Below are 15,863 nucleotides of genomic sequence, written 5' to 3' on the forward strand. Positions count from 1 at the left end.
GTTATAGCAATAAGTTTAAAAAAAAATACCTAAAATCTATACACATATTAACACATTTTGTTGTGAGACAGACGTTGTAGGCAGGCGAAGACGGATTTTCACCTCTTTGGGTCAGTGAATAGAGTTTGGAGTCCATTGGTTGTTAGGTTAGGTAGTTACCAAGTAGGTACAAGTATGTGCTGTGCCATAAACATTTTGACATACATTCACATATTGTACAGATGCAGTGCGAATTTTTCCTTCGTATTTTCACGGAAACTGACGAACGTGTGCGATTTCAGTCAGTCTTAGTACAAGAAGTACTACTGTTGACCGAGCTAGCACGACAGATGCGAATGTTTCAGAGAAAATACGAAGGAGATCTATGTACTTATCTGTCACCCTTCTATATTCCAACTCTTTAAATTCCCCTTTTTTATGTCCAATCCGGAGGTCGCGGGTTCAAACCCCGGCTCGTACAGTGCAATGGTATCGCACAAAAATATCTGACATGATCTTATTTCTAGTGCGTGTCAGATATTTATGCAGCCTTATTTTTGTACGATATTATGGCCGGTGACTATCAATGCGTTTTTCGGATGTTCTGTACAAAATGTCATTAGGAGGGTCCAAACAGAGCGAGGCACCTCGCCAGGCAATTTTCTTGCGCGGCAAACGTGCTATGTGTGCCTCTGCCGAGGCAATGAGTGCGCTGGCCGAGAAACCTGCCTCGGGCGAGGCACGTCTACATTTGACGTTTGCCGCGTGAGTACATTGCCTCGCTCTGTGTGGACTAGGGCTTCCAATACCGGGATCCCGGTATCTCGGGATCCCGGGATCCCGCCTTTTTTTGGGCACATTTCAATACCGGTATTTAATTTAGCAATACCGGGATCCCGGTATTTTTAGAAACTAACAAATTATGCCAAATGAACGTAAATTACTCATCAAAAACGTTAAATTTCTGCATTACGATGGTCACTACACGCGTAAATCTTGCTTCTTGCTCTCATTTTTCGATTTGACACATTCTCTGTTTGGTGTTTTTGCAATATTTGTATGAAAATGATAGTTTTTTCGATGATTACCTAGATAAAGAATTAAAGATACGTGTCAAAAGCATTCATTGAGGAGGGTCACGTCAAACGTAGTTTCAACAGGCCACAGATCCTCTGTAAACAAATCACCTTGATGCATCTATATCATAGATATAACTTTACAAAAAATTGGTTAATGCATTCGAACTAACGAATACCGTAGCTACTCTATTTTTACTGTACGTGTGCGTTAGTGTGTTGAACTCTAGCTCAAAACTTTGCCGTAACATTCCCTATAGTAACGAAATTGGGAACTCACTACTCAACTATCAAAATGAAAAAAATTACTTTTCTTATCCGTAAATTAAGTGTTCCTATTCCGCGAAGTAATCTTTTTGATTTTGATTATCATGGATTTCCGCAAAGTAACGTGTGATTCCATAGATTTGTTCTTAATGTGATTTTTAATAATCTATGTCGGACAATTTAGCTTTCTTGGCTAATTGTTCAATGATTTGGCGGATTTATTTTATTAGTGCTTTAGCGCCTCTAGCGCTACGAAAAACAAAAATACCACTAAATTGTACCGTAGATATTGATTACAATGTGTTTCCAAAAAAAAAAATCATCTCATGTTCTAATTTCAAAAGTCAATGATGGAACTATAGAGTGTGTGTAATCGAGAAATGCTCGTAATGCTTGTTATTTAATAAAGTGACATTATAGTTAAATCTACAATTACACCATTACACTGACTATAAAATGTAACACAGCATGAATGAGACACAGCTTCCTAGTATCACAGCCATACTAAAGAAGAGGCGACTGAGGTGGCTCGAGCATGTGTATCGAATGGAGCGGACTCGTTTGCCACGTTAAATCCTGCTGGGAGAGGTTGCAGATGCAAAGAGACCAGTCGGACGGCCAATGCTGCGCTTTAACGATTGCGTGAAGCGTGACATGGTCACATTTGATATTCAACCAGTGGCAACGACTGGCCGAAGTCCGTCCCACGTGTTGTCAATCCAAGTACGCCAATGCCTCCTTGAATGATAAACGCATGAGGCGTCACGAGCGGGCCTCTAACCCCCGCCCATCTGGGGGAGTATACACTTGCCGTGTGTGCGGACGAAGGATCCTCTCTCGAATTGGGCTATACAGCCACGAACGTAAGTGTCGCAAGGATGCTGCTTGAATAGTCTGTTATAGATGCAAAGGCCTGTTATTATTAAAATGTAAAAGGTTCTATTCCGCACGAGCTTAAAGAGATTGATTTGGCAGAAAACATGGTTTGCTATGGCCGCGTCTTCTTGCAAAATGTCCGATCTGGCGGCGATATCTAACTTACAGAATCACCTGAGTAGAGATCTGGCGCTCTTTCCCGCTTGCTTTTATACTGCGTCCTCAGTCCCAGTCATAACAAAAATAAAGAGCACAGGGCGTAGCCCTTTGAACTATGTATACTTAAAAACAATAAAAGTTGAACCGACTTGGCCACATAAGTTTGCGAACCGTTTTGGGTTGAATTCGATACTTTTAAAGTTGGAAATGTAATCGATTTGACCCATTTGTAAGTCGGATTGGCAAGATTCCACTGTAGTATAACACGCATGAAAAGTAACAAACGAAATTTTGAATAAAATTTGTTATTTTAAGCAAATTACTTGGTTTTCATATTTTCCCGATTTCAATACCGGGATCCCGGGATCCCGGTATTGAAATCGCCAATACCGGAATGAATACCGGTATTGGCTAAGGTCCGGTATTTGGAAGCCCTAGTGTGGACCCGGCTATTTGATATTTTGCCAACCGCTTTTCGGCGAAAATAAAATTCCCAATAGGCCCTAGTTTACCCTCTGGGTTGGAACATCAGAATGGCAGTCGCTTTCGTAAAAACTAGTGTCTACGCCAAATCCTGGGATAAGTTTCTAAAGAGGATCTCAGGTTCTCCTGAGCCGTGGCAAAAATGAGGGGATGACACTAGATGATTAAATTTTCGGAACTAAAAAACATTCCTGCTCTTTGTATTTTTTTTTTAATTCTTAACTTTTTTATTGTATTTATTCTAATATTAATTCTACTCACCCAAATATTTAAATAACTTCGACATAACAGACAGACACATTGTTTATGGTACGCTCTAGTTGGGCTATGGACTAGGTACACTAATACGAATAGACTGGCATGCTAGAGTCACTAATTCTAGACTTGGACCATAGACTAACTTCGCTGTCTCTATCTTGACTATGTCTTCAAAACTCTGGTAGATCCCCCCTTTTCTATAGTTAGTGTTGCCATGGATAAAAATAATAATTTTAGTTTTTTTTTAGTTAAGTTTCTGGCTTTTCTTGTGTTAGTATAATAACAATAGCATCAAAATTAGCAGATCAAATGTCGCTTCAGATTATGGCGAGAGAAAGGGACACAGCTATAGCAGATACATAGCTCCTTCCTTCTCTCTCAACCGAAACTGAAAATCTTTAGCACTTCATGGTAGCCCCCTCAGAAGTACCATATATTATCATTCTGTAACCGTTAAACAAAGAGAGATGTGCGAAACGTAGCAAGTAACATACATACATTATGTTACTGTGTGGACCTGCCCCGTAACTAGGCTATTTATTTTTCACCACACCAACTGTTAAAGGCTTACTTTTGCTATTCGAAAACAGATAGCAAAATTGCATTTTATCCACAAGAGTGCAAAGTAATTTCATACAAATTTTAACTTGGTGTCTTAAGCTGACTGGTAGAATTTTCCTATAATTGATGATTTTGAATCATAAATATTGGATAATGAATTAATTATTTTTTTGGTTTTGATGGGATTTGATTCAGTTTCATGTTTTATAGTCAGTATTTTGTTCGTGTTGGTGTGGTGAATAATTTTGTGTTTTACTCGGAGGCAAAGTTTGTTTAACCTTCGTGCCTTGAAACCCTCGCAACGCTCAAGATTCCACTATTTGAACCACTCGCTACGCTCGCGGTTCAAATTGGAATCTTTCGCTTGCTCGGATAGCAGTATTGGCACGTGCGGTTAAACAACAACTTTGCCCCCTTGTAAAACAAATAACTATTGTACTCTGTCAAATTTGTGTTCCATTTTATTTTTCCATCAACATGGCAACACCGACTTTTCCTATCTAAACTCAAACTCGAAACCATCATTAGTTTAGTCAATAATCACGTGAGATAGACTACACGATTATGTTGGTAGAGTAACTCGTAGGTTCTTCACCGACGTAACACTTGTCATGCTCAACAATGGTAGATTTTGGTAACAATTGCTCGATAGAGAAGGGAGTGCTAATTTGAAAACTGTGGACAATATTATTGACAATATTTTACTTTTTTCGACAACTTAGTTTTTTTTTTGTCGGCAGCATGATCAGGTCTCGTGAGCAAGGACCCCGCTAAAAATACGCACGAGCCTTGCTCATGGCTATCTGCTGCCATCTGTTTTCCCTTAGTCGCAATACCCAAAGAACAAGTACAGAAGGCTCACTCCTTTGATATTCACAAAACGCCTCCATTCTAAATTCTTACCTACATTAACAAACGGACCGTACGCGAGCAGCCGACATTGAATTATATTGCGCCGCGTACTAATGTGCTGACGGAAAGTCCAAATTTCTGAAATTTTCACTTAGGAAAACTTCGGAAACTTTATTATTTGTATGGAAAATTGTATGGATGGAAACTTTCCATTTCATAAATTTAAATTCCCTTTATTTTTCGTGAAACTTCGTGAATTTTTCATGAAATTTAAGATTCTTTTGGAAAGTTTCCGCAACTTGATGCACATCACTAGCGCCGTCACAACTAAATGGGCCGGCATAATACTTGTAGCGCAGCGAAAGAATCGCAGAGTGAGCCGCCCCTGAAAGATTTGATCTGAGCTATCTTCTCACCTACTTTCGCCTACAAAATAAGTTATATTTTTGTAGAAATCAGCCCAGCTCATTTCGAATTTAGTTGCCAGTTAATAGACAAACTAAATTAGTTTTACGAATTGATTGAATCATTGGAAGATTAACTTCATTGAATAGATTGCGCTACATATCGAAATTGCCTTTGATAATAGGTAATTTGTTTTAGCATGTGAAAGCTTTGGATTTATTGGTGTGCTGACGGAGAAATTGGAAATTACATTATATACGGTCTTGGAATAAATTGTGTTTATCATGTGTAAAGCCAGCAGGCTTAGCTTAGCCAAGGTACCACTCGCTTAGCACGTTCGACACAGAGAACCCGTCTGGTAGGCATTCGTAAACTTTGCTCAGATGCCGGAAAACCCGCCGGGCGGGTTCTCGACATACAAGCGGGGAGTTATAAATTACGACCGGTTTCTGACGTAGTGCGTCGTTTTTTGTCTGATAGTGAATGTTTTGCACTGGTTCCACCAAAAGCGTGTAAGCGATTAGCGATAGAAACGTATATATGACAGTCGCTCTCGTGTAAATAAAAGAGAGAGCGAGTGATTTATACTTCATTATTCGGCGACAAACTCGCGCGCGGGAGCGACTGTCCTTTATAGGTAATGTGTATACTTTCCGTTGTATCATTCGGTATGGCCCTGATGGATGATGGAAGATCAGCGTTGGCCCCCCCAGACTAACACCATGCTAAGTCAGGACCATTTTCGTGGCAAATATTTGTACCTAGTACTTACCTACCTTTTTGTGATGTTATGTGTATTTTTTTTTTACCATGTATAAAAACTTTTCTATTTTGTTCGTTTTTTATCGCTCATCGCTTACTCGCTTTCAGTGGGACCAGTGCCCTTACACGTTGATAGAAACGCCAATGTCTGCGTCACTAGTATAGAATAGTGATAGAAAGATTACCGTGTCGTTGGCTGCGGAGTTACCAATTAGGTAGCTTCTTGGCTACGAACACAGATAAGATTCTATTTAGCTCTGAGATGGTGTCGTTAGAAACGGCTTACAGGTATGTTCAGGAAAAAATTTGGTATTATCATTCTCTTGTTTAAAAGAACTATCAACATTTCACACCTGCTCCAGTAATGATGCTGATTATAGATTAAAAAACAACTTCAATCTTGATTCTGAAATGACCCAAAAATAATAGGCGAGACGACTAAAAAAAAAATTAGTCCGTCAGTTAGATTATCAAAGAACTTTAGACACATATTTTTTCTTTTTTCTCGTAAACGAAAAATGACGACTGTACAGTGAGCCGAAGTTTCGCATGACTTCACGCCTAGGTACAATTTTTACTTAGAAGTGACGTCACAAGCCCCCCACTCCGGAACATTGATGCTCTATATCTTTGTATTTTTTCATTAATTATAAAAAGCGAAATATGTGTTCAGTATTTTTGGACGATCTGACGGACTAAACAGAATGCCATTTTTTTATGTAGTCGTCATCCCTATTGTTACCGCGTGTAGTATATCTATACCCTTTACACCTTACCTTTCCAATACCTAGTATTTTAGTGAGAGATATATTTACGATTCTTATCATTAACTTATTTTGTTACATGTTTTATTTACCCGAAAATATTGTCAGTAATATTGTGAACACGGTAACTAGATAGTTTTTTGTCCATCCGATAGTCGGTGACGTAATGGCATGACAGAATTGGCCCCGTATCGAAACTACGTATTATAGAGGGTGGAATAGACATTTGGAGTAAATAGACTGAATAATAAATTGATATCCTCTACTAAAAGATTTTGATGTTTTAGAATACGTTTTTCGACAGCGCAAACATCAGGAGCGGTCACGGAAAATTTATGTATTTTTTTGGTTCTATAATTTGTATCTTTAGGTATTAGAAAGAATGTAAACAAAATCTACCCTCGAAAGGGAAAATGGAAATATTACATGACCAAATAAGGAGGTTAAAACAGGTCGGTCAGTGACAGATCCACTAGTTTTAGTGTCACGCGGACCGTCCGCGCGGAGCGATCCGCGCGACCAATTGTATGAAGTTGATGTTGTCGTCCGCGCGGCCCCGTCCACGCCACTCAAAGGCCGGCAACAGACAGTCTTAAAAATTCACAATAATTAATACATAAGATTTGTATGCAAACTGATAGTTCAAACTGACACTGACAGATCTGTCAGTGTCAGTTTGCATACAAATCTTACCTAAGATTATGAATTTTTAAGACTGTCTGTTGCCGGCCTAAAACGCTTCCTGGCGACCTATTTTTGAATCTCGAACGCATGAATTCGCCGTTCAAAAGTCTGTGGAAAACGACGTAATGCTACTACTTTCGTTATTGACAGATTAGTGCTTGCCAGTGAAATAAGTGAAGTGTTTCAAAATAGTGAGTTTTCTTCCCGCCCGCCTCCGCTTAATATTCTACTAAAAGACGTTCAAACATATAAGCCAATTTATAAGTTCATTAAAAATACAGTGATAAATCTTTAATAACTTAATCATAACAATAGTGAAGTGTCAACCAGTGACTTATTATAAAATTAAAGACTTGGCTTAAAGGTCTCGTAGCCATAAACCACCATACCACCATAAAACCACCAACCAGGCCATAAAATTCCAAAAAAAAAAAAAGCTACTACTTTCGAAGGGCGAATTCATGCGTTCGAGATTACACGTTAGTCCAGTGCGGATTGCTCCGCGCGGTCGATCCGCGTGACACTAAAAGCAGCCTTAGTATTCGGTTGGGTATTAAGTATTAACCAACAAGTGTTGTAACTACCCGAAAATATACAAATAAATTGTTTACGTTTTTTTAACTGCCTCAAAGGCTGAGTATAGTAAATAACCATTTGAGTACGCTGTTTAAATTCTCCGTACAGTATCATTTTCCGTGATGTGAGCGTATAAGGATTATTCTAAAAAATCAAGTTTATGGTAGAGGTTCTTATTTAATTTAAGATATTTCCCATTAAAAGAGAAAGTTCCAAAAATATTATCATTCACAATTTTATTTGCTACATGAAATGGATAGTAATATTTTGGAATTTTCGCGTTTTGGCCGAAGGAAAAGCATTCCCATTCTCACACAAGACAGTTACTCGGCGGTCTGGTAAAAGTTGCCTAAAATTTAGATTTAGGCAATTTTTTTACTTCTGCCAGTGTCAATTACACTTTTCTAGTATGCCACAAAAAGGAAAATGTAGTGAAATATTGTCACGTGTTACTAACATGTAGACCGTGACATCATATTGACAATTGTCACCTGACAATGACATTTTACAAATATGTGGTAAATTTTCATTATTAGGTGGCAATTGTCAAATTGGTGAAATAGCCTGAATGTCTACCAAAGATCTAACACTGCCAGTCTGAATTGACTATTCAAAGTTTTTATTATATTTGTCAGAGCTTTATGATATAATAATATGGTCAGAAAAAAAAAATTAAACAGTGCCACAGTTTCAAAAGTCAATCCCTACTCTGACATATGTAATTGAAGTATCTTCTTGATTTGTAAGTATTTGGCAGTAGCTTGTTTTTAACCCTAGTGTTAGTAATGATAGCTTACATCAGGTTTTATAGTCATTAACTTTAGTATAGGCTATTTTTAATGATTACCTATTTCAGTACCTATCCTTTTCCTAATAGTCTTTCAAGTACGATAGTAAAATCAAGAAGATATTTAAGAAAAAATATAGTTTGTTAGATTTGTTTTAACTAAGTTTTTTGTGAGTTATGCTGACATAAATTGTGGTTTTTGGTTCGTACATCGCGATTGAACTTGTCTTAGTTATTTCATACCGTATACAAGTATATTGTGGTTTTCCAATATTTACTAATAACATACTTTCAAACTTAGTCACATCTTGACAGTGTTTTAGTAGTTCTAGTTTTTTTCTGTAAAGTCTGGCTTTAAATTTGTGATAACTGAAAATGTAGTTATATTAACTGCCTTTCCTTTTATGCTAAACATTAGATACTATCCATTTAGCTATTGGCTCAATCCGAGCTCTCAAATATAATCTTCATTAGTCCTAATCGATCGCTATGTTCGACCAGCGACCTTAAAGGTGTCTCCAGAAGTGGCGAATGCGTCGCTGACGCGTCATTCGCAAACCATTTGCACTCATGCACTACGTAATGTACAGAGTGCGAGTAGTTCGCGAACAGATCCCGAGCGACGCATTCGCCAGGTTTGGACGCGTCTTTAAATAGTTCCAAGCGAGGCAACTGAGCCCCGCCGCGCGCAGCGTTCGCGCGGCTTCGGCTTCATCACGTTCCAGGAGGCCGCCTCCGTGGACAAGGTGCTCGCCGTGCCCGTGCACACCCTCGACGGCAAGCGCATCGACCCCAAGCACGCCACGCCCAAGTCCGCCCCGCGCCCCGCCAAGACCAAGAAGATCTTCGTCGGCGGCGTCGGCCAGGACACCTCCGCCGACGAGGTCCGCGCCTACTTCGCGCAGTTCGGCCACGTGGAGGACGCCGTCATGCTCATGGACCAGCAGACCAAACGCCACCGCGGATTCGGGTTCGTAACTTTCCATTCCGAGGAAGCGGTCGAGCGCGTCTGCGACATACACTTCCACACGATAAAGAATAAGAAGGTGGAGTGCAAGCGCGCGCAGCCGAAGGAGGCGGTCGCGGCCGCGCCGCTGGCGCTCGGCAAGCGGCTGGTGCTGCGCCCCGGGCGCGGGCTGGTGTACGCGACGGGCGGCGTGGGCGCGGTGCCGGCGGTGGGCGCGGCGCACGCGTACCGCTACGCGCCCTACGCGCTGCCCGCCGCCGCCGGCGCCGCCGCGCTCGTGGCGCCGCCGCAGCCCGCGCCGCCGCCCGCCATGCCGCAGTTCGGCGCCGCCTACTCGCTGGCCGGCGTCGACATGTCCTCCTTCCAGAGCGTCGACTGGGGCGCCATGTACGGCCTCCCCATGTACATCTAAACGGTAACGCGGCTAACGAATCGAAAACCCCACCCGCCTACAGAGGTTAGGTATTTTATTTCTTATACGATAGTTCCTACGTTTTTAGTACGTCGTATTTTGTCTTGCCGGAGCGGCCACGGATCAGTATTCTTTAAAGTAATTAAGGTTTACGGCTCATATACTTAGGTTAAGTCTTTACTCGACGAGCAATACTTGGCCCGATGCGGGAACTATATCAAAGAATACGCATTTCGTTTTTTTTTTAAAGTTAAGTAAGAGGATCTCAGATATTTTAGTTTGCGGACTAATTTTTCTTTATGTGTTGGATTTGTAGTGTAGTGCACGGTCGTTGGCAATATGACTATTTATACTTGACGAATGTATATTGATGAATCTCATGCAGCTCTGTATATCTCTTTAGGCCGCGTCGGTCGCCCGGTGACGGAACGCCATTTCGTAAATTGATTATCTAAATACATCACAAGTATCAGTATTATATTTTCGTGCCATTCTCGCAGAATACAAAATTGTGCCAAACTCTGCCATGTCATTTTCCGAACAACTGAGCGCTACCTTATTTACTGAGCTAACAATGGACGTCGAAATATTCTTTCAATTTATCTTGTAGAGAGTCCCACTTGATATAATGGTCGCAATCGAGCTTGACTAGCCATCCTTCCAAGAAATCTCTTATTGTAAACGTCCATTTCATTGTCAATAGCAAAATAAATGCCTATAGATATATATCCAACCTTTTTATGCCTCCTTTTATATTCCAAAATTGTTCGAGGTTGTTAAATGCCATGTTTTCTTCAAAATACGCTTGTCTTAAATTTGACAATTGTCACCTGACAATTACAGTTTGTTTACGTATCTAGATTGACAAGCAGTAGTTCGGTGTATCTCCCACTTGTCAATCTAGATATGTAAAGTGAATTTTCATTGTCATAAGACAATTGTCATGTTGGTATAACATAAATCTAGCGCTCAGTTGCAACACATATTCCGTCATTTGGCACCGACGATCATCAGCTCACAATACTCTCGTACATATCTAACTGTGTGGAAAGCAATCTCATTACATATATATGTATTACTTATTTACGTAGCTATATACCTATGTAGTCAACCTGTGTTGTATCAGCGAACATCACATGCCTAACGCTGATATGGCATTGGCTTAGTTTAAATTAAATACGTATAGTATTAGTTCAAGATATGCAACTAACACCCTGTCGTGACAATAAGCTTAGAATTAAGCCTGTAGAATTGTCATGGTCGCCCGTCTTTGCCTGCTTCAGTCCCACGTTTGGGCGCCGTGTTAACAGGCAGCTGATCCAATGTGGTAATAATATTCTTTCCCAAAAGTTTGGAATTAGTACGTAAAAATATATAAATATAAGTTATTATACGAGGCAACTAAAAAGTATTAAATTGGTATGAGTAGTGGATGCTTGAGAATCTCATTAATATATTTCAAAGGCAACTAAATAATTTTTATATAAAAATATGCGTATTATTACCACTGATTTATATATAGCTTTATTTGGGCAGGGCCCACTCAAAAAAACTGCCAAAATTATTTATTCCAGCGTACTTAATTCACGTACTTAGAGTTAAATTTAAAACAAAAAGCAATATGGTAGTAAAATTGCAATACTGTGATTAATATAGTATTATTCGAATAAAAGACGATGATGGTTGTGTTTGTGCAATTTCTAGGTTTAGGCGGGGCGTGGTCTCAATGAGGGGTACTTAACGGTTTTATTTCGGCAGGCAAACTCGGGCGATTTTGTGATAAATTTATAAGATAATTCGATCGAAATACAGTGGTTTTACTTAAGGTATGACTTAAATTAATTGTTAATAACTTGCAGAAACCAGCCTATTCAGTATTTCTTATTCCAAAAGTTAACAAAAATAACACTGAAATACCAAAAATGTAATTATACAAACATGACAATTGTTAAATGACGCTGACAATATAACATTTTTTCCGAGACATTTAAATCTACAGGACTTGTCCTACCAGAAATGTACCGGGTTATCATTGTCAAATGACAATTGACCGTGGCAATTTAACACCTTTTTCTGAGACATAATTCCACAGTAATCGCTCTTGATTTCCCAGAATATACGGTATTGTCATTGTCAAATGACAAATGTCAAATTACAAAGAGGGTATTTATTAAAGGCGGCGATTTATCTAAAACTAATCAGGACACATTCCTGCAAAACCACTCGACTTCGCTCGAAATGTCTTATACGATTTATCGATAAAATTCTCGGCAAACTTACGGCGTTTCCATGGCAACAGAGAACAAAGCTAAGTACCTACTTACTAGAAGGTCGGCTAGTACGTCTTTCTACGTAAACAATTTAGAACTATTCAAAAGATAGTGTCATATTGTATATGTAGCGAAATTATATTCGTGTGATTTACCCGTCTTGAAAAATAAACTCGATCTTGTCGTTTGATGGATATGTTCCCTATACTTTTATATGGCGCAGCCGGTAGGATCCATGTAAAAGTACAGGCAAGATCGAGAAATAACTCGTTCGTTTTTCAAGACTGTTAGATTAGATTAGATTATATTTATTTCTTGATGAAAATTACATGTTATTTTAACTTAAAAATAGCACCAATTCACAAAAAGATCGTCACAACATAATTATAAGAAAATAATTGATACAAACAATAATAATCATCAAATTAAAAAGTAAACCAATAATATGTCATAATAAAGCAATTAAATAAAAAAATAAAATTACATTAGTAATGTCCAAAAAATAAATGTTTGTATATAGTACTAGGGCTTCCTAGTGAATATAATGTCAAACGTCATAAGTGCTAAAAACAATGTCAAGAATCAAAGATAATAATAATAAAATAAAAAAAGCAATTTTATCAATGTCCATTAATATTTGTACATTTCAATGTACTCTTTAACTGAATACAGTGGTGTCGATAGTAAAAGTTATTTTAATTGGTGACTAAATATGTCGTCGGAGGTTACATTTCTGATACTGGCGGGTAGGCGTTCATAAAGTGATGGACCTATTACTCGCAGGTTCTTGTCGAGAAGCGCTAGTCGGCGCGGCACGGGCAGTAATCGCGTTTGACGGGTTATTCCGCCAAGCATATATATATAGATCACACCATTACAGTCTCGCCACATACCCATATAATATGACAACAGGTACTCACTATGTGTAGCTAAAAAATTATGACATTATCATCTAGCCCACGCCTTCAGTTATTAGCCCAGCTAAAACGTATTGATCGTTCACTAAGCTTAATTCTCCGTGGCCATGGAAAGTCTTTCATATCTAGTCCTGAAATACGGAGCTGAATACAATACCACGTTTCTTAGTGGAACTTGAAGATTATCTTAAGAGGAAAGACGACCACTTATCTCTACAATTGCCTCTCTGGATATTAATCAATATGGAAATATTGCTATTGCCTTTCAATTAGTTTATTAAAAGCCTCTTTATGCTCCGTGTCATAAATAAATATATTACGTAATTTGAAATCTATGCACACAGTGTTAAACTACAAAGTCTAAAAAAGATTACGTCACCAGGCTTGACAGGGAGAAGATACGAGTTTCCAATAATTTTAGCAATTTTGTTTTCCCTCCTAATTCATAAATTAATGATAAATCAATGAAAGCTTAAAAGATACAAAGTTATGATAAATGTATTTTTAATTGTCTTTCAACCAGAGAGAATATAGTAGACGTTTGTGGAGAGAACCGTCGTCCACTTTTGCCCTAATGGCGTTTTCGTGTGGATGACTTATCTAAATTAATGAAGATTCTGTGGTACTTATCGCGACTTAGTTCATGACTATATATCCAAGTTTGTCGAGATAGCAGAATGCATGTCGTAGCGTAGACGGCTGTATCTTTCTGCCGGATCGGTGGCCTGATTTGTGAACTTTTTATTTATTTGACTTTTCAATACAAGCTTTTCATTTAGTTATCTAATAAAATATAATGGCCAATTGGGCTTTAACAATAGTCCTTGAATGTAAAAGCTTGTACGAAGTTGATTTAGAGGTTATGTATAGATATAGAGATTGTATTTATTTTATTTTATTTACATCCACTAGATTTCTTCACATATCAGGCTCACTGAATGCTATTATCACATGTATACACATACCTATCCTTATTATTTAGCAGTATTCTTAGTATAATTAGGCTAGAACCTCCTGAGATTAATGACGCGCTGTTTCCTTCTGGCCAATACTTTTTACAATAGACATTGCCCCTGAACTTTATGTATAGATTACAAAGTTCAGACTTTACATGAAGAGGTAAATATGGAGCCTCAGCGTTGAGCATTTTCCGCGTATCGAGTGAACGTGTTGGTCACGACGAAACGGCCCGACTCTCACCCAGTGACACCTTTTGTATATTAGCATTACTTTCCTGAAATTCTCAGTATTAGATGGTTGATATTATTGTGATGTCCTACACTCTTAGTAACCCTTGACCGCTTGCTGTCTTGCCAAAACTTAGAAGCGGTGGCCTTAGTTTTGAACTGTGTACTTAATATTTTCTTAATATATATCTCCTTTTTTAAATATCACCACTCACCAGTCGTGATGTTTGAAAAGTCTTAACAAATTATTTATATTTTTTTCTAAACACCTGTAAGTTACACTGGTAAATGGTATGTGCCGTCGGTCGCTGCTTTTGCATTCGTTTGTTTTTGTTTGTCAGCGGCCGGCGGTGGTAGGCTAGCAGTAGTTATTTTGTATTTAGCGGATTTAGATTCTTGCCCGTACATAACTGTATGTAATGGAGCACTTAGAGTACCCAATGTGTCATTACATGGATAATATTAGAACAATAAAGTGTGTTTTATTTCGCTAGCTGCTAAGCGTGGGGTAGATATTTTGTGCTGGGATATGGTATGTTCACTTTTGTTATCCATAGATAGTTTGCACGTATTTTGTTCAGTAGAGTGTGACGATGGATTTGCGAAATCTTTGCCCCACGTTGGGCGCCAATTGTACCTTTTTAAGAGTAAGTATGGGAGGGTGGGGCTTCCAGGAGCCGGAGATGGTAAGTTGGTGTAGAGGAGGCATGCGTATAATATAATAGTCTAGTAATCGTCTTATAATCGACTAACACTTCCGCTGGACCCTGTTCGGTAGCGTAAGGCATGGTTGGCATGGATTTATACGTAAACACGACGGGTATCTTCCAATTCATTCACTGTCAATTCTTCATAAGGCGTTTGCCACACGTTGGTTGTGAAACGTGCTATTAAAGTATTTCTTTTAAAGGTGAAATGCTTTTAGGGAGATTCTTTTCGACCTTTTCGATCGCAGGTTTTATCCACAAGAAGTTTAACGTTGGGGCAATTTTGTGTTTGAATGGTAACTGATGTTATCATCGCTTATGTTGTGGTCGAAACGATCGAATAGAATCTTTTAACTTTGAAAGAAATATTGGATACGTAGTCACGTAGTTTAGACCGTGTAGTGACGCTTCGCTTGAGGCCTACAGTCTTCCTCTAAAGAAGTTTATTTGCCAAAAGTATAGGCCAAAACTTAGCCAAAAACTAAATTCTTTGCTCAAGATAACGTAGATTTTTTTGACTCATGTTCAGTACTCAGGAATTTGATTTGACAGACGCCATTTCGTGTTGTATCGAGGTAAGGCACTAGCCAAGTTAAGGTTGAGACAATAATCTGAAGGGACGGCCAACTACGACGCTAGATTATTCTTTATCGCCATTTACAATACATTCCTCTCTAGTCAGTTTGTTATGGAATTATAAAAGTTGTGTTATTTTAGCGGGAATCATCTTGCAGTCTAATCTTGCTCAATACTTCTTGCCTAGTTGTACGTAGTTTGTTTGAGTAAAGCTTGCATTGAACGTGCCATAACACACACCGCACGACGCGCACGTAGCGATGTCCCGTGCTTCGCATCCAGGTATCTCTGGACCAAATGTAAACAACATTTAATATATATTCGTAAACTAAGGTAAT

At 38.8% G+C, this 15,863-nt stretch overlaps 1 protein-coding gene across 1 annotated transcript in view; it reads left to right on the plus strand.

Moving 5' to 3' along the window:
• Positions 1–14,717, plus strand: part of LOC125240121 (RNA-binding protein Musashi homolog 2-like) — a 57,571-nt gene extending 42,854 nt beyond the window's left edge. Inside the window, exon 5 of the mRNA XM_048147968.1 lies at positions 9,182–14,717. Coding sequence (XP_048003925.1) covers positions 9,182–9,868 — 687 coding nt within the window. The 3' untranslated portion in view covers positions 9,869–14,717. The remainder of the gene's footprint in view (positions 1–9,181) is intronic.
• The last annotated feature ends 1,146 nt before the right edge of the window (positions 14,718–15,863 follow it).

This window comes from Leguminivora glycinivorella, chromosome 26 (genome assembly GCF_023078275.1).
Source record: "Leguminivora glycinivorella isolate SPB_JAAS2020 chromosome 26, LegGlyc_1.1, whole genome shotgun sequence".
Lineage (NCBI taxonomy): Eukaryota > Metazoa > Arthropoda > Insecta > Lepidoptera > Tortricidae > Leguminivora > Leguminivora glycinivorella.